We start from the raw sequence: 17,698 nt of genomic DNA, 5'->3' as shown, positions 1-17,698 counted from the left end.
GATTAACGAGCTTAACTTGTATTTTTGAGCTGATATTATGTTAAAGTTATCTGAAAGATGGGTGTCAGATGTTTGGACAGGGGGCGCAATTTCAGTGCTTGCCCTAGGCGCTATTTTCCCTAGATACGCCTCTGGATAGGCAATCCCCCTTTGCTTGTAAAGGGGGCTCCTTACTGGATTTCCCTTGACAAGCAAGGCAACCAAGCTGGTTGGACCAGTTCATCCTGGTTCGACAGCACAAACCAATCCACCGGTGGTTCTAATGAACCGGTTTGTGGACCAGGCGGCTTGTTTTGAATTCAGACCAAACTGCCTGTGCTGGTTCCGTGCACACCTCTACCAGGGATTGAACCTGTGACCTTCTACATGCAAAGCAGATGATTTAACACTGAGCTATAAACCTATCCTCAAACGTAAGAAGCTGCCTTATACCAAGCCACACTTGATCTTCGCCAAAAGGCCGAGCATCACACTTAGGGACATAGGAAATACATACAAGCTGCTCTAAGCAATTAGAAGAAAGGCACAGCAGGGAAGTAACTTGCCTAGGGAGCAAGAGGTTGCCAGTTTGAATCCCCACTGGTATGTTTCCCAGACTATGGGAAACATAGGTGTCGGGCAGCAGTGATATAGGAAAGATGCTGAAAGGCATCACCTCATACTGCATGGGAGGAGGCAATGGTAAACCCCTCCTGTATTCTACCAAAGACAGCCACAGGGCTCTGTGGGCACCAGGAGCAGACACCGACTCGATGGCACAACTTTACTGTATAAATGCTAAATATCCTGATTTGGGAAAGAAACAAAGAAAACTCCTTTCCTTTTTCTTGCAGAAAAAATGAACAATTTCCCTCCTTTGCCCCGATTTATCCCCTTGAAGCCATGTTTTTACCAGGATTTTGATGAGGAGATTCCTCCCCAGCACCGAACCATGGCCAAGCGCATTTACTACCTCTGGATGTGTGAGTTGTGGGGCAGGAATGTGGGGCAGGGCAAACGTTCCCTTGAGTGAGAGTGATGAGAAATGGACTGCAGTGGGTGAGATTCCTTTATTTTAAAATGTGTATCCTGCCTTTCTCTGCAGACCTGAGGCAGTTGAGAAAAATGGAAAGAATATAAGAAAAATCCAGTAGAAACAAAAACAATGGCTAGTAGCCAGATGAAATTAGAGTTGTTCAGTAGGGATGTACAAATTGATTCGAATTCAAATCTGGGTGATTTGAGTGATTCAAATTGAATCACTTCTAAAAGGGCAATTCGATTCGAATTCAAATCAGATATTTGGATTTTATTCTAAAGCTGTTGGGCACCTTTAAAAAAAAAAACCATTCAGGACCTCTGATTGGTTAAAAAAGGCCAAAAGACCTCTCATTGGCCAAAACAGGGTCTAATCTATTCGAATATGATTTGAATTCGAATCAAATTTTTGAACCAGATTTGAATTTGATAAGAATTCAAAAGGAATTTTCAGAATTTGATTCAGATTTAAAACAAATAAAAAAATTCATTTTGTGCACATCTCGATTATTCAGTCCTACTGAAATTAGTAGCCCTTTAGAGTAACTCCTGAGGAGCACTATTACTTAACTGTCTGGAGGTCATCCAGCAATCGCAGTCATTAAAAAGCATACACACATAAGCAGCATTAAAAACAGATTTTTAAAAGCTGCTGCGGGAACGTAGGAAGCTACCTTTTGGCAGTTCAATCAGTGGATCCATCTCGCCCTCTGTTATCTTGGGTGATGGGCAGCAGCTCTCCAAAATCCCTAACAGAGGTCTTCTCCAGCACCCGCTTTTTGGGATCTGTTTAATGGGAGAAGATGTCATGAATATAATCTGGATGAACACAGACTGTGAGTCCAGAGGGTGGGTCCTGTTCTCTCTATCTGCCTTTCTCTTGCTGTGTGATTTGCTACTTTTGCTCTCTCTCCCTCTTTCTCCCTGTTTCTCCCCTCTCCCTCTTTCTCTCCCCCCACTCCCTCTTTCTCTCTCCCTCTCTCTCCCCTCTTGCTCCTCCCTCTCCCCCCCTTGCTCTCCCCCTCCATCTGTCTCTCACTCCCTCTTTCCCTCTCCCTCTCCCCCTCTCTCCCTCCCCCTCTTTCGCGCTATCTCTCTTTCACACTTCCTCTCTCCCCCGCCATCTCTTTCTCCCCTCCCTCCCTCTCGCTTTCTGTGTCTCTTTCTATCAATGTGTTTGCAGTGAACAGCATCACTTTGGCAGTGAATCTGATTGGCTGCCTTGCATGGATGATTGGAGGCGGCGGAGCGGTTAACTTTGGACTGGCCATTCTCTGGCTCATTCTCTTTACGCCCTGCTCCTACGTCTGCTGGTTTAGACCCATTTACAAAGCCTTCAAGTAAGTAACAGGCTTACCGTCTTCACCCTCTTTCACACTTGTTCTTTTCGACTCTTCTGATTGGGCTGCCTCTCTCTGCAACGCTTTAACCACATTTCCCTGCCCTGGACGTCATGGGTCATCTCCAGGATTCCTGCTCAGAAGCATTCCACCTTTGCCATCACCCTCCCCTTTGAAACTACTGCTCCAATAACGTCCCACCATTCAAGCAACCCTGATCGTCCTCAGTCTGTTGGTGCCATGCAGATATGGGTAACTGCTCTTTCAAAAAATAACATGAATTAATTTCATGGCATGTAGAGAACAGATGTTAGGGAGAAGGACTCTGTTCTAACTTCAACTTAGCGGTCCAGTTTTCTTGGGAAAATGCTATTTTTGTATGTGAAATGTTGAGCCTGGGATTTTATTTATGTATTTATTTCAACATTTCTATCCCGCTCTTCCTCCAAAGAGCCCAGAGTGGTGTAAATGGCTATGTATACCCACAACAACCCTGCAAGGTATGTTAGGCTGACAGAGAAGTGACTGGCCCCAAGTCAGTCTGCTGAGTTTCATGGCTGGACGGGGATTTGAACTCTGGTCTTCCTGGTCCTAGTCCAACACTCTAACCATTACACCATGCTGGAGTTCCTGTGTTCAAGCCAAATACTCCTGTCTGCTTACACTTCAGTGGCTCTTGGCCTGCGTTCCCTGTAACAGGGATTCCCAGATGTTGTTGACTACAACTCCCAGAATCCTCAGCCAAAGGCCATTGCAGCTGGGGATTCTGGGAGTTGTAGTCAACAACAACTGAAAATCCCTGTTACGGGGAACACCGCTCTTGGCCTGAGAATATTTCATCCTTTTCATGAATGGAGAGGTCTTCCAGTGGCTAGTAGACGTGATAGCTATAGGCTACCTCCAGGCTCAGAGGCAAGATTCTTCCGAATATCAGTTGCAGGGGAGCAATGTCAGGAGAGGGGGCGTGCTGCCATCTCTTGGTGTGCTGCCATCTCTTGCCTGTGGGCTTCCCAGAAGCATCTGGTAGGCCACTGTGGGGAACAGGATGTTGGACTACCAAGGCCTAGGGATGTGCCCGAACCGTGGTGAGAAACACGATTCGAGCACATCTAGGGCAATTCAAAAGGGAACTTTAAGAAACTAGAGTGCAGGTCTTTACCTGCGCTCCACCACCCCTTCCAGGTTCCCGCTGGGGTGGGGTGGCTGTCAAAAAGCTCCGCGCGGCACCATCACATGCATGCACAGGTGCCATTTGCATGGTCAGCAACACCATCCCGACTGTGCAAATGGCACCACACACGCGCAGATGCCTCCCCAAAAGTCCCACCTTCTGAAAAGCCCCGCGCAGTGGCAGCACACAAATGGCGTCCACGCATGTGTGGGCACCATTTGCATGCTCAGCATGGTGTTGCTGACTACACAAATGGCACCCACGCATGCCCATGCTGGCGCCGTGTGGAGCTTTGGGGGAGGTGTGCCACCCCAGCAGGAACCTGGAAGGGGAGGAAGAGAGCAGGTACAATTTCTTCAAGTTCCCTTTTGAATTTCCCTACAAGTGTTTTAATCAAGCTCAACCAGATCCGGGCATATCCCTATTGGAGCCTGATCTGCTCTTCTACCCGCCAGTCAATATGTGCTTTCACGGTTTTGTCTTTTTCGAGGGGTGCGGGGAGGCTGTTCTCCTAACGGGGCTGTCCTTTCCCATATATTTGCTGGGAAGTGGGTCTCCCTTTGAAGAGAACGCTTTGAAGAGCCCTGCACACCGTTCAGCCTTCACCTCTCTGATAAAGGAAGAGCTGCCAGTCATCCAGATGCAGACAGGTCCATATTGACGGGTTCCTTCTCTTGCAGGACGGACAGCTCCTTCAGCTTCATGGCTTTCTTCTTCACTTTCATGGCTCAGCTGGTGATCAGTATCATCCAGGCTGTCGGGATCCCTGGCTGGGGAGTCTGGTAAGCATGAAACCTGAGGCATTTGCTACACAGGAAGCAACTTTATACCAAGTCAGACCCTTGGTCCATCTAGCCCAATATTGTCTTTACAGACTGGCAGCAGCTTCTCCAAGGTTTCTGGCAGGAATCTCTCTCAGCCCTGTCTGGAGATGCCAGAGAGGGAATTTGGAACCTAGATGCTCTTCCCAGAGTGGCTCCATCCCCTAAGGGGAATATCTATCTATCTATCTATCTATCTATCTATCTATCTATCTATCTATCTATTTATCTATCTATCTAATTTGTACACCGGCCCAAACCTTTGTTTCTTACAGTGCTCACACATGTAGTCTCCCATTCAAATGCAAACCAGAGCAGGCCCTGCTTAACAAAGGGGAGGTTTCGTGCTTGCTTCTACAAGACCAGCTGTCCTTCCTTTGACAGACAAGGGCTGTCAGCCAAGCCAGTTAAAGATGTCATCTATATATATAATTCTCCTGGGTGTGCCTTGGAATGTGTGTCCCAGCGCCCAGCTGATTGGCTGGGTGGCGGATGTGCCTGATTGGCTGAGGCGCACGCAGGAGGATTGGTCGCCGCCATAGCGGGCCCGGCCATGGAGGCCAGAGGCGGTGGCGGGCTCAGCCCGGCCGCGGAGGCAAGGCCCAGGAGGGGGGAAAGAGAGTGGGGTGGGGTGGGGTGGGGCGCAGAAGTGGTAGTGGGGAGGAGACGCGACTGGGCCTGGAAGTGGAGACTGGGGCAGAAGGGAGGGGGGAGAGGTAACCGCTGGTCCCAAAACGTGCACAGATGCTCTGTGTGGGGTTGGAAGCGATTGTAGTATAGTTGATTAATTGAGAGATTGATAGTAGTTGATTAATCTGCTGAAACTCATGCAATGAAATAAAACTGCCTGCTTTTGCATATGAATAAAGCAATACTCCTGAGATGTGAAAGCATTCTCTTTGCTTTTAAGTGATGCATTCATGTATTGCCACAGGCATCAGTCCCTGTTCTCTCATGCAGGAGAGAATACTTCTTACGAATATAGGAAGCTGCCCGGACCACTGGTCCATCTAACTCAGTAAGATCTGCTGACTGGCAGCAGCTGAGTTTCAGACAGAGGTCTTTCACACCCTTGCCTGGAGATGCCAGGAATAGAACTTCAAACTTCCTGTATGCAAAGCAGGTGCTCTCCCACAGAGCTACAGCTGATCCATTTGGGGTCCTGCACTTTGGAAGCTAGCGAGTCAGGGAGAAGCGTCCTGGCCTAGCCTGGTATGCTAGTTTTCTTCGTATAAGGGATTGTGTCACAACAAGCAACATCTCACTCAGTCTCTCACAGTATCCCACGATGTTATTCTGCACGTGCTGGTCTGCCATGAGAAGAAACACCGTGGGAGGGGAGCTGGTCTTGTGGCAGCAAGCATGAATGGTCCCCTTAGCTAAGCAGAGTCCACCCTGGTTGCATATGAATGGGAAACGACATGTGAGCACTGTAAAATCTTCACCTTAGGGGATGACGCTGCTCTGGGAAGAGCATCTGAGGTTCCAAGTTCCCTCCCTGGCAGCATCTCCAAGACAAGGCTGAGAGAGACTCCTGCCTGCAGCTTTGGAGAAGCCACTGCCAGTCTGTATAGACAATACTGAGCTAGATGGACCAATGGTCTGACTCAGTATATGGCAGTTTCCTATGTTCCTTTGTTCCACCAGCCCCCAGCTCAGTTGTCCTATCTGTGAAAGTAGACCAGGGAAGAACACATGTGGTGTTCCTGGGAAAGAGGGTTCTGCAGGCCACCACAGAAAAGGCCCTGCTCCTGCTGAATGGTGACTGTATATGACTACGACAAATATTTATATCCCACTTTTCAACAAAAGTTCCCAAAGCAATATATATAGAAGCATAAGAGAGACACCAGCAACAGCCACTGGAGGGATGCTATGCCGGGGATGGAGAGGGCCAGTTGCTTTCCCGTTGCTCAGTAAAGAGCATCACCACGTTAAAAAGGTGACTCTTTGCTCTGTTAGCAGGGGACTGTATCTCTCTCAAAGCCTGCTGTGGGACCTCTTTGGTAGATCTTAGGAATGTAGAAAGGTGCCTTATACCGAGTCAGACCATTGGTCCGTCTAGCTCAGTATTGTCTACCCAGACTAGCAGTGGCTTCTCCAAGGTTGCAGGCAGGAGTCTTTCTCAGTCCTATCTTGGAGATGCTGCCAGGGAGGGGACTTGGAACCTTGGGTTTGCAGGTGCTCTTGCCACAGCGGCCCCATCCCCTAAAGGGAATTTTATTTTATTTTATTTTATTATTTGTCAAATTTGTACACTGCCCCAAAACTTTGTCTCTGGGTGGTTAACAATAACACAAAACAAGTTAAAGCATACACAAAGATCTTAAAACAATTTAGACAATCTAAAAATCAAAAACAGATTAAAACATAAACATTTAAAAATCTGAAAAAGCTTGGGTGAAGAGGTGGGTTTTCAAGTGCTTCTTAAAAATTGCTAGAGATGGGGAGGATCGTATTTCAGGAGGGAGCGCATTCCACAGTCTCCAGGCAGCAACCGTGAAGGCCCGTTCCCGTGTGTGGCCACCAGACGAGCTGGCGGCATATCTGACCGTGCTCACACATGTAGTTTCCTATTCAAATGCAAACCAGGGTGGACCCTACTTAGCAACGGGGACCAGTCATCCTATCACGAGACCGGCTCTCCGTTGACCTTAATCTTAGATCTTAAGGCCCTGGGGGACTTGTATGGGAGCCTTGTTCGTTAGTGGCTCTTGAGATGCTTGTTACAAGCTGCGGTCTGGATGGCCTGGGTCTTTGCTTTCTCTTGCTTTCCTATGCGTCATTTCGTGGTTTGCCAGAATTAGTGGGGGATCTTCGTACCACCGATTCCTCCAAGCCTTTTCCTGCTTTCCCGACAGCGGCTGGATTGCAGCCATCGCTTTCTTCGGGACCAACGTGGGCTCAGCAGTCGTGATGCTCATCCCCACCATCCTCTTCACCGCCATGTCGGTTTTCTCCTTCATTGCCCTCAGTATGGTAAGTCTTCTGAGGATAAGGACGGTTTGTACGTGTCCTCTATGTGGAGTGGCTGCCTGCATCTCCCACCGGAGGGTGGGGGCTGAATAGGAGACAGATTGTTGACAGCAACCCAGCCTTACAGTAGGAGATGTTCCGTTGCCCGTGGGTATATATGATATCCACTAGGAAATTGGATTCCGTTGCCTCCGCAAATGGATTCTCCTGATTCCGTTACCTCTCCTGATTCCGTTGCCTCTCCTGATTCCGTTACCCCTCCTGATTCCGTTACCCCTCCTGATTCCGTTACTCTTGTAATTGCGCTTTCATCCAGTTAGCAGGGTGTTGGGGAGCGATGAGCATGGGATGGAAGAGCAGGGAGACACTTACCCCCGGTGCTGGCCATGCGGGCCTCGTCCGCCATCCCATCCTTCGGGCAACAGCAAGGATGCTGCAGCCCGGATGGGCATCTGGAACCAGAAATGGCCCCCTTCAGAGGACCAGGCAGAGCGAGTGCTGCAAGAGTACCCAGGGCTCTCATGAGATTTGGGGACGGGATCCCAGGAGGGGGTCCCAGCTCTCACAAGAACTGCGGGGGCTGTACTCAGTTATTTAAGGCAGGACCAGCGGATGATTCGGGGCTGATTCCTGGCAAGGCTATTGGCTGGTCCATTAGCCCTGAGTCGGCTGGCTGTGTGGAGTTGGGGAGAAGGGGGCAAAGATGCTGTCGGGAGGCGACAGGTGCTGGGCGGGAAGAGACAGGGAAGCGTATCCCATTATTGGGGAGAGCCCAACCAACCGCTGTCCTGATTTCTGGGGAATAGCGTTCTGGCTTGAGGCATGTTGGGGCTGAGCTGGCCCAGACAGAGAGCGATCCAAATGTGTAGCTGGAGCTGAGGCCTTGTACGAGTTACAGAGGCTTGCATGAGATCTTGGGACGAGATCTCATTTTGGCCTGAGATCTCGCGAGATTTGTCAGGATTGCCAAGACCTATATAAAGATAAGCTGGCCGAACATGAGGGGCCAGTTCCTGCTGAAGAGGGCGGATGCTGGTAAGTGGCCTGTGAGAGCCCACTGGCAAGGTTTTGTGACTGAACGGAGCCTTTGCATCGGTGGTGCTCTTTATAACCTCTGAGGCCAACCTGATCAGGAACAGGCAGCAGGAGTCAACCTGGGGGTTGTGGGACTTGATAGGAGCTATCACCTCCCCTCTCCCCTTCCAATGGCCTCGGAGGCCTCTTCTTCTCCTGTCTGGGCCAGTGTTCCCTCTAACAGGGATTCCCAGATGTTGTTGACTACAACTCCCAGAATCCCCAGCTGCAATGGCTTTTGCTTGGGCATTCTGGGAGTTGTAGTCAACAACATCTAGGAATCCTTGTTAGAGAAAACGCTGGTCTGGGCCTCAAGCCGAGATGCAGTTCTGCCTGGCCCAGCTCCCACCGGGTGAATCCGTCTTCTTCCGTTTGCTTCCGCCCCACAGGTGCATAAATTTTACCGAGGAAGCGGTGGCAGCTTCAGCAAAGCACAAGAAGAGTGGACCACAGGAGCCTGGAAGAACCCCCACGTGCAACAGGCCGCGCAGAACGCGGCCGTCGGGGCGGCCCAGGGAGCCGTGATGCAGCACGAAACGCAGTACTCGGCCACTCCCAATTATAACTACCCCAATGACATGTGAGACAAGACACCGCCCCGACCAGGACGACCCCACTAAGATGTGAATCCAATGAGGTGGTGACTGGATGTGGGTGAAGAGAACTGAAGCAGAGGGTGTGTGTGTGTGTGTGTGTGTGTGTGCGCGGGGGTGGATTCTGCTGTATAGGAGGGGGGTGGGTGGGAGGATGTCTGTATAATAACTTCCTTGATGGGCGGAAGCTCGTTGGATGATACTTCCTCCCGTTGACTTTGTACCAAGATCTTGTCCTTGGGAAGATTTTTGGGGTTTTTTTCTTTCTTTCTTTTGTTCCCCACTCCCTATTTGAGATGTTGACTTGCAGGACCGTTGTGCCGTGCTGTAGTTTCTCTGTGTGTGCTCTTTTTCCCTACGTGAAACAGTGTACAGTGGTGGGTTTTAAATTCCTGTGGTGATCCGTGGTCTTTATAGCGACATCAACCAAGGGCGGGAGGGAGGCGGCGAGCAGGGTGTGACAAAGATGCTACCCGACATTTCAAGACCTCAGTGGGCATCCTGGGATTTCCCTGGCCCTCTCCGGACAGGCACAAAAGGGATGCTTCCCACTCAAGCCCCACCGATGCGCCAAGAAGCATCACTCTCCATCCATGCTCGCCATGCTTACGGGATTTGAAAAGTCAAACGCCATTAGTGTGGTGTCGGCTGCTTCCGTGATTAGAAGGCGGGGGCGCCCTGGCCTTCTGATCACGGAAGCAGCTGCCACCACACTAATGGCATTTGACTTTTCAAATCCCGTAAGCATGGCGAGCACGGATGGAGAGCGATGCTTCTTGGCGCATCGGTGCAGGACTTCTGGGGGCTCTCTTGGGATGCTGCACATGGCGTCTCTTGGGACATGTCTCTTGGGGCCAGTGTTCCCTCTAACAGGGATTTCCAGACGTTGTGGACTACAACTCCCAGAATCCCCAGCTGCAGTGGCTTTTGCTTGGGGATTCTGGGAGTTGTAGTCAACAATATTGGGGAATCTCTGTTAGAGGGGACACTGCTTGGGACAAGTCTCTTGGGACGCTGTAGCATTTCTTTTTATGCATGTCCAAAGAGGTCTCCTGATGGGCAGTCAACAATGGCTGCTGCTTGCAGGAATTTCCTTTGCTTCCTTCCGTCTCTGGATGCCTGTGATGCCTACTACATAGTGCGTCGCTGGCTGGTTTAGTGCTGAAATCCTGCTCTTTTCCTTCGCAAAGCCATAGGGCCCTCCTTCCATCTGCTATTCTCACATTGGAGGCAGCCACTTCTCCTAACGTGTGGTATTGTAAATAGTCATTTAACCTTCTCCTGCTGTATTGCTAAGAAGGCAGTATTTGTGTGGCTTTAAAAGTGAAGGTCTGGGCGGTGCTGGGGAACTGCCCTGCTTGTATTGTAGAAGATCTCATGTACAAAATGATATTTCCCATCAAATTCCAACCCCCTTTTTCTGCACCGCAACCTGTGATCTTCAGTTCCCCATGTGTGTTTACAGTGTCAAAAGGGACTCTCTATATACACACAGCACATCTCGGCAGTTCTGCAGGGGAAGACATAACTCAAAACCTTATTGGATGTAGAACAGGGTTGCATGGCTTAGGTCATATGGCTGTTTTTGGACTACAACTCCCATCAGACTCTGCCACAGTGACCAATTGACAGGAATCATGGGAGTTGTAGTCCAATATCTGCAAGAGGGCTGAAGTTGTGCAGTTGGGACTACAATTCCCATCGGCCCCAGACACAGTGGCCAGATGTTAGGGATGATGGGAATTGGAGTCCATCAAGAGAGGAGAGCTGGTCTTGTGGTAGCAAGCACGAATTGTCCCCTTTGCTAAGCAGGACCCACCCTGGTTTGCATTTGAATGGGAGACTACATGTGTGAGCACTGTAAGATATTCCCCTTAGGGAATGGGGCCGCTCTGGGAAGAGCAAGAAGGTTCCAAGTTCCTTCCCTGGCCTCTCCAAGATAGGGCTTAGAGAGACTCCTCTTTGCAACCTTGGAGAAGCCGCTGCCAGTCTGTGAAGACAATACTGAGCTAGACGGACCAATGTGCTGACTCTGTATAAGGCAGCTTCCTATGTTCCTATCTGCAGGAGGGCTGAATATGTGCAGTTCCGATGCAGAACTTCATATAGCTTTGGAGAGACTGGATGCCTAGCAGTTGTGTTTCTGCTGTGCAATTCTGGGAAGAGCATCTAGGTTCCAAGTTCCTTGCCTGGCATCTCCAAGATAGGGCTGAGAGAGACTCCTGCCTGCAACCTCAGAGAAGCCGCTGCCAGTCTGTGCAGACAATACTGAGAGAGATGGACCAATGGTGTGACTCAGTATACGGCAGCTTCCTATGTGCACCTGCCTGGCGCTTCCAGTGCCACCTACTGGCCAAAGAATGGCAACTGCTGTAGCCATCACTCAAGAAGACCTAGCAGAGCAGCATGGGCAAGAGGCTACCTGAGCAAAGAGGCACCTTTTAAAAAGTGGTGGTTCTCTTTATTTAGCAGGGGGAGAGCAACTGACCCTATCCAGCCCCAGCACAGCATCCCTCCAGAGGCTGTTGCTGGTATCTTGTGTTTCCTTTTTTTTTTTAAAGATGGTGAGCCCTTTGGGAGACAAGGAGCCTACTTATTTATGTCTATCTATGTAAACCGCTTTGGGAACTTTTGTTGAAAAGTGGTATATAAATATTTATAATATTTGTATTGCTCTGCGTATACTGCCTCCACCCCCACAGCCCTCTCATCTTGTGGCCAAAGGGAAGGGTGCAACCGATTCCTGGGCAGCTGTTCTAACTCTCAAGCGGGACTGTAGATCAAAATGGGGAAATTTTTCTTGTATGTCGAATAGAGTGAACCTGTTATTTCTGAATGACTTGGGGTGTCTCTTTGCACGACTTGTCTGTCCGTCCACTTGTGTGCATGTTGGATGGCTTTAAAGGAGCGTAGACAAATTCGCAGAGGACAGGCCGATCAGTGGCTACTAGTTTGAGGGCTATAGGGCACCTCCAGTTGCAGGGGAGCAACAGCAGGAGAGGGGGCACGCCCTCACCCCCGCCTGTGGACTTCTCAGAGGCATCTGGTGGGCCACTGTGTGAAACAGGATGCTGGACTAGATGGGCTTCCTTGGGCCTGATCCAGCAGGGCTGTTCTTATGTTCTTAATGTGTGGAGCTAATCAGGGCCTCTGGTGCTGCTTTCTGACTTCTGCATTCTGCTTTCCTTGGCCTACATTTCCCCTCGCCCCCATCAGCTGTGATGGGGTAGGTAAAAGCGTAGTGAAATATACATCGCGGTTCTGTTCAGCTTGGTCTTCTTCGGTGCTCAGATGTCTAGGAAGTGTGTTTGTCCTGAAAGGGTAGCGGTATCTGCTAAGTTCTTTAGAGCAACTCTTTCCTTCCCCTCCTGCTAAGTTCAGGGTATCCGATCACTACTTTTCCGACTCCTTGATGGGCAGATGTATATTAAAGATCAAGTGTTGCACTGAACTGAGGTCATGTAAGTTCTGAAGACTGACTCTTCAACATAGCTCTTTCTGGCTGCCTGGAGGAACTTGTTCACTGATGTTAGATCTAATCCTGCAGAGAGTGGTCTACACCAGGGATTGTCAAACTTATCATCCCCAGCCTCTTGTGGCTGGGGATGGTGGGACTCATGGGAGTTGTAGTCCAACTACATCTGGGGACCCAGGTTTGAGAACTCCTAGTCTACACCATAATGGATGCTTCCTAAGCTCATTCAGAGTGCAGTGTTCTGGTATGGTATTGTGGCTTATTTCCCACTTTGCCCCATTTAATTCTTTCCCATCCTTCACAAGGCTGCTTTTCCTGCTATTGTTTGGCTCTGTGCAGTGGAATTAATTTATCTGTTTTAGGACTTGAAAGCCAACAGTGGGAGGTGTTTTAAGCTGTACTACTTTAAGCAATCCCTATAGATCTCCATCTGCTTCCTAATGCATGTCATTCATATGATGGAGCCACTTGTATGAAATTCTCTGTTTTGCTCTTTGAAAATGGAAAAAATAGGAAGCTGCCATATACTGAGTGAGACCATTGATCCATCTAGCTCAGTATTGTCTACACAGACTGGCAGTGGTTTCTCCAAGGTTACAGGCAGGAGGAATCTCTCTCAGCCCTATCTTGGAGATGCCAGGTAGGGAATTTGGATCCTTCTGTATGCAAGCGTGCAGGTGCTCTTCCCAGAGTGGCCCCATCCCCTACATGGAATTATACAGGTATAATTGAGAATTAATCTATATTTTTAAAGGATTTGTCTTAAATTCAGAATTGTCTTCTACTTGGGTAAATATGGTAAACCACGATTTATTGACTGACACCAGTTTAGACAAACAAACCAGTTAGGCAAAAGAAACCGTGGTTCTGCATGATGTCTGAACAGTCTCTAGACTGGAGAGGAAATGGCTTTGATCTGAGCTGTGAAGAGGGACTGTGGTGCTTATGAAGTGTAATACCTTCATGGAACAAGTCAGAGTGGGCCAGGTGTGACTCTTGACAACCTGTCTGGTGGGGCACAGAAGCCCAACTCTGCAGCCCCAAACCCCATAGCTGCCAGCACCCCTTTCTACTGACATGTCCCAGTTTCAGCTGCCCGCGCTTTTTTTCTCCTCAATTGGAAACGCAGGGGCTTATATTTGCACATAGTGGCCATAGGAAAAGCATCACCAGTGGCACCTCCTAGCCTGTTGGAAGCTGCTTGTGGGCACAGGATTCATTGTTTGGGATGCCATGGCAAGTATCGTACATTTACAGAGTCGGGTGTGTGTGTGTGTGTGTGTGTGTGTGTGTGTGTGTGTGTGTGTGTGAGACAGCACATAACATGTGATGTGCCGGTTGATCACAAGCTGACGATGTTAGGAGGTGCCATGGGAAAGTTTTCCCATGGCCACTATGGGCAGAAATGGGTGTTTGAGAGGCCCTGAATCCCAGCCAGGAAGAGAGGAAGTGGGGATGATGGTAGCAGTGTTCCCTCGAACAGGGATTCCCAGATGCTGTTGACTACAGCTCCCAGAATCCCCAGCTGCAATGGCTTTTGCTTGGGGGTTCTGGGAGTTGTAGTCATCAACATCTGGGAATCCCTGTTAGGGGGAACACTGGATGGTAGCTGGTTTTGGAAAGGCCACCACTTTCCAAAGATTAGCTGGTTCATGCTCATGGTGGAATTGGAGGCAAATGGCTGGATTTTGTTAACTCCATCTCTTAACGTAGATCTAGAATGAAGAATCATTCTGGGATGACCTCCTGTATAATGTAACTTCCTTTCTAAGAAGGGAAGCTCAACGGCCTCTGGACATTTGCACTGAATTCTTGAGAGTTCCCCTTATTTTTGGCATGGCAAGGGTCTACCCTCAACTAAGCTCCTGCCTGCCGGAGAAGAGAGAGGCTTGAGAGGCCCTGTTCTCACATTCCTGTTCACAGACTCCCAGAATAGTTGCAGTGCCATAAGTACTCACATCAGTGTCTCTTCTTCACAGCGGAGTGTAAACAATGTCGAACTGGGGAAAGGGGGTGGGGCTTTAAAATAGTGGGACCACTTGTGATTTTTCAATGTCATTCTATGCCTATCCCCGATGGAACCATGTCAATCTGGAGCCTAATAAACAAATTCTAACAGATGGTGTCTTTTAAAAAGTCATCTTGATTGTATTTTGCTTGAGGGAGTGGAGTCTTGCTGGTACATGCATGTGGATGTAGAGGAGTCCTAGGGGAGAAGATGACAAAAAGGGCAGGAACAGAGGAGATTGGAAGCAGATCTTGAGAAGACACGGCTCAGACCAGGGGAGGCAGCAAACCTTTGTTTTCTTTCCTAAAGAAGCCAGCAAACAAATAAATAAATCCAACCAGAAAACAAGGGGAGAAAGAACAAGGTAGGTTTGTTAGGGTTAGTCTTTTCTAGGGATTTTGACAGGGCACTTTCAGTTTCAGTTCTGCCTAGAGAAGGCCTGCTCAACTTTGGTCCTCCTTCAGATGTTGGCCTACAACTCCCATAATCCCTGGCTGGGATCACTGTGGCTGGGGATTGTGGGAGTTGTAATCCAAAAACAGCTGGGGGATGGGCCTAAGTTGAGCAGGCCTGGCCTAGAGAGACAGTGGGTTAATCCCCACGCCACACAGGTGCCACATTCTTGATATGGCTCAATTTGAAAGCAGTTCTTGAGAAGATAAGGGGAGGCATCAAACTTTTGTTTTCTTTCCTAAAGACGACAGCAAACATGCAAGGCTCAGGCTAGGGGGTGGGGTGGGGGGGACATTTCTACCCAGAGCTTTGCAAACAGGAGTTTGCTAACAGATATCACAGGAGTTTTGCGTGGAGTTTAGCAGGGAAGTGTGCATGGAGGTGCCCAAGCAGTCCCCCTTTCTCACAAAGGAGACACCCAACATGAGGAGAAGGTGAGTACTACCCCACTTTTGTAATTTTCTTCTAGGACAGAGCTTAAAACCTTTAATTAGCTGACAACTGCAGCTGAGATCTAGTTTTCAAGTAAACAAGCTCTATATATCCTAAATGGCAAATAAAACTAGTTATGAAGATAGAATGCCAGCAGAGGGGGGTGGGGTGCTTCCAAGTATATTGCACAGAGGGTTGTATGTATGACTGAGGGGCAGAAATTGTGGTTGTGGGCTTGGTGCAAAGAGCTCCTGGCTCTTGGGGAACAAGTTCATTCTCTCGAAGCCATGGCGGCTGACCAGGAGAAGAAGCACAGGAAGGCAGAGAGGTATGTGGATGAGAACCTCAGAGATGTGGTAGAGGCATCCCACTCCCTGGCTGACAGCTCCTCTGGTGTCATGGAGAATGAAGGTATCAGGGAAGGAGGACTGTCTGAATGTCTGAGGACTGTCTGCTCCCTTATAAGGGACTTCCTCCTTGGGTGATGCGCCCATATCCTCTTGCACAGAGGATACTCCTCTGGGGGTTTGGGGCCTCCTAGTAGGGCTGATTTGAGCATTGGCGTATAGAGAGATGGATTTGTGAAGGATGTGTAGACCGCATATTGACTTGCCTGCCTGGTGTGAAGGTTGCAGATGTCACACAGCATCCAGATAAGCTGTTAGGCAGTGCTGGGGAGCAGTGTTCCCTCTAACAGGGATTCCCAGATGTTGTTGACTACAACTCCCAGAATCCCCAGCAGCGATGGCTTTTGCTTGGGAATCTGGGAGTTGTAGTCGTCAACATCTGGGAGTCCCTGTTTGAGGGACCACTGCTGGGGAGGAGTCAGCTGTTGTGCACATTGGCACCAACAGTGTTGGGAAATGTAGTTGGGAGGTCCTGGAAGCCATATTTAGGCTGCTGGGTAGCATATTGAAGTCCAGGACCCCCAGGGTAGCGTTCTCTGAAGTTGTACCTGTTCCATGTGCAGGGCCAGTGAGACAGGCAGAGCTGAGGGGTCTCAGTGCATGGATGAGATGGTGGAGCCAGGAAGAGGGGTTTAGATTTGTTAGGCACTGGGATACATTTGGGGGGCAAGCAAAGCCTGTAAAAAAGGGATGCGCTCCACTTGAACCAAGATGGAACCAGACTGCTGGCGCTTAGAATCAAAAAGGTTGCAGAGCAGTTTTTAAAACAATGCCTGGAGTGGTATCTGATTTGCCAAGCAAAGTCCCCAAAGGGACAAGGGTGCAAATGTTTCAGATAAAACGGAAGGGTACAGAGTATAACCAGGAGCAGAACAGATGGAAACACGTGACAGCTGGTCAAAAAGGGGAAATCACAGTAAGGGAGATAGTACGCGCCAACGCCAGGTAAGAGATTCGGTATAAGCGATATTTTAATATTCAAACCATGCAACTACAACTCCCATCATCCACAGCCAGTTTAGTGTGGTGGGGATGATGGGAGTTGTAGTTCGGCAGCAGCTGGCCACCCCGAAGTTTGAGAACCTTTGCACTTAAAGCACAGCCATCTGGGGACCCAAGTCTGAGAACACCTGCGCTCAAGGATACTTTTCGTAACTCTGCAGACTCACTAGGGATGATGGGAATCGTAGTCCCGCAACAGCTGCAGGGCCGAGTTTTATCATCATCCCTGCACTAAAGGATACTTTCGTAACTTTACAGATTCGCTCTCCCAGGCTAAACCCAGAGCACTCGCTCGCCTGCAGGAACTTGGCCCTGCGTGATGGACACGCGACTTAAAAACTCTTCTTCTATATGTCCACTCAACAGAAGACCCGCCTCCTGGAACCTGCTCTTGAATTGCAGCAACTTTTTCTTTCTGGGTGGAACTCATAGCGGCCCCATAGAGAGATTCTTTCTCTCCAGGATGATCAGCTTGGCCTCGAAGGTCTCTCCGTGGTGCATTCATTGCTGTCGTCATCGAGTCCATCCACCCTGCTGCTGGTCGTCCTCTTCTTCTTTCTCCTTCCACTTTCCCCAGCATTATAGACTTCTCAAGGGAGCTGCATCTTCACATAATGTGATCGGCTAGCCATCCCGGATTTCTCCAGTCTCCACTGACGTCTATGGGCCGTCTCCCTGAGGGGACGTTTGTGGGGTGGGAATTGAAGCTAACGGGATAAGAAAGCGAATAAATGACGCGCCCCCGCAAAAAAAAAAAAGAGAGAGAGAGAGCGAGAGAGAGAGAGAAAACCCTGCAAGGTGCCCAGTCTAGCCTTTGAGTCTATACCGGTGGAACTCTAGGATTTTAATGGACTCTATGATGCCCCTGATGGGCGCCGCTCTTTATATCCGCTGACCTGCACGTCAGAAGGCCTTGTGCGCATGCGTGG

At 49.3% G+C, this 17,698-nt stretch overlaps 1 protein-coding gene and 1 long non-coding RNA gene across 4 annotated transcripts in view; one reads left to right on the top strand and one right to left on the bottom strand.

Moving 5' to 3' along the window:
• SCAMP5 (secretory carrier membrane protein 5) overlaps window positions 1-9,381 on the top strand; it is a 37,771-nt gene extending 28,390 nt beyond the window's left edge. For all 3 annotated transcript variants that reach the window (XM_053271756.1, XM_053271753.1, XM_053271755.1), the window contains exons 3-7: window positions 834-962; window positions 2,201-2,357; window positions 4,209-4,310; window positions 7,211-7,328; window positions 8,789-9,381. In XM_053271756.1, coding sequence (XP_053127731.1) covers window positions 834-962; window positions 2,201-2,357; window positions 4,209-4,310; window positions 7,211-7,328; window positions 8,789-8,983 — 701 coding nt within the window. In that variant the 3' untranslated portion in view covers window positions 8,984-9,381. The remainder of the gene's footprint in view (window positions 1-833; window positions 963-2,200; window positions 2,358-4,208; window positions 4,311-7,210; window positions 7,329-8,788) is intronic.
• A 5,209-nt stretch (window positions 9,382-14,590) lies between these two features.
• LOC128335026 (uncharacterized) lies at window positions 14,591-17,471 on the bottom strand. Its single transcript, XR_008311485.1, has 2 exons — window positions 16,937-17,471; window positions 14,591-14,778 (listed from the first exon to the last, which is right to left on the bottom strand). It is a non-coding gene; the product is annotated as an uncharacterized LOC128335026 (long non-coding RNA).
• Window positions 17,472-17,698: the final 227 nt, after the last annotated feature.

The sequence above is a fragment of the Hemicordylus capensis genome, chromosome 10 (genome assembly GCF_027244095.1).
Source record: "Hemicordylus capensis ecotype Gifberg chromosome 10, rHemCap1.1.pri, whole genome shotgun sequence".
NCBI classification, from domain to species: Eukaryota; Metazoa; Chordata; class Lepidosauria; order Squamata; family Cordylidae; genus Hemicordylus; species Hemicordylus capensis.
Note: the sequence above shows the minus strand (reverse complement) of the source record. Positions and strands in the feature narration are given on the sequence as shown.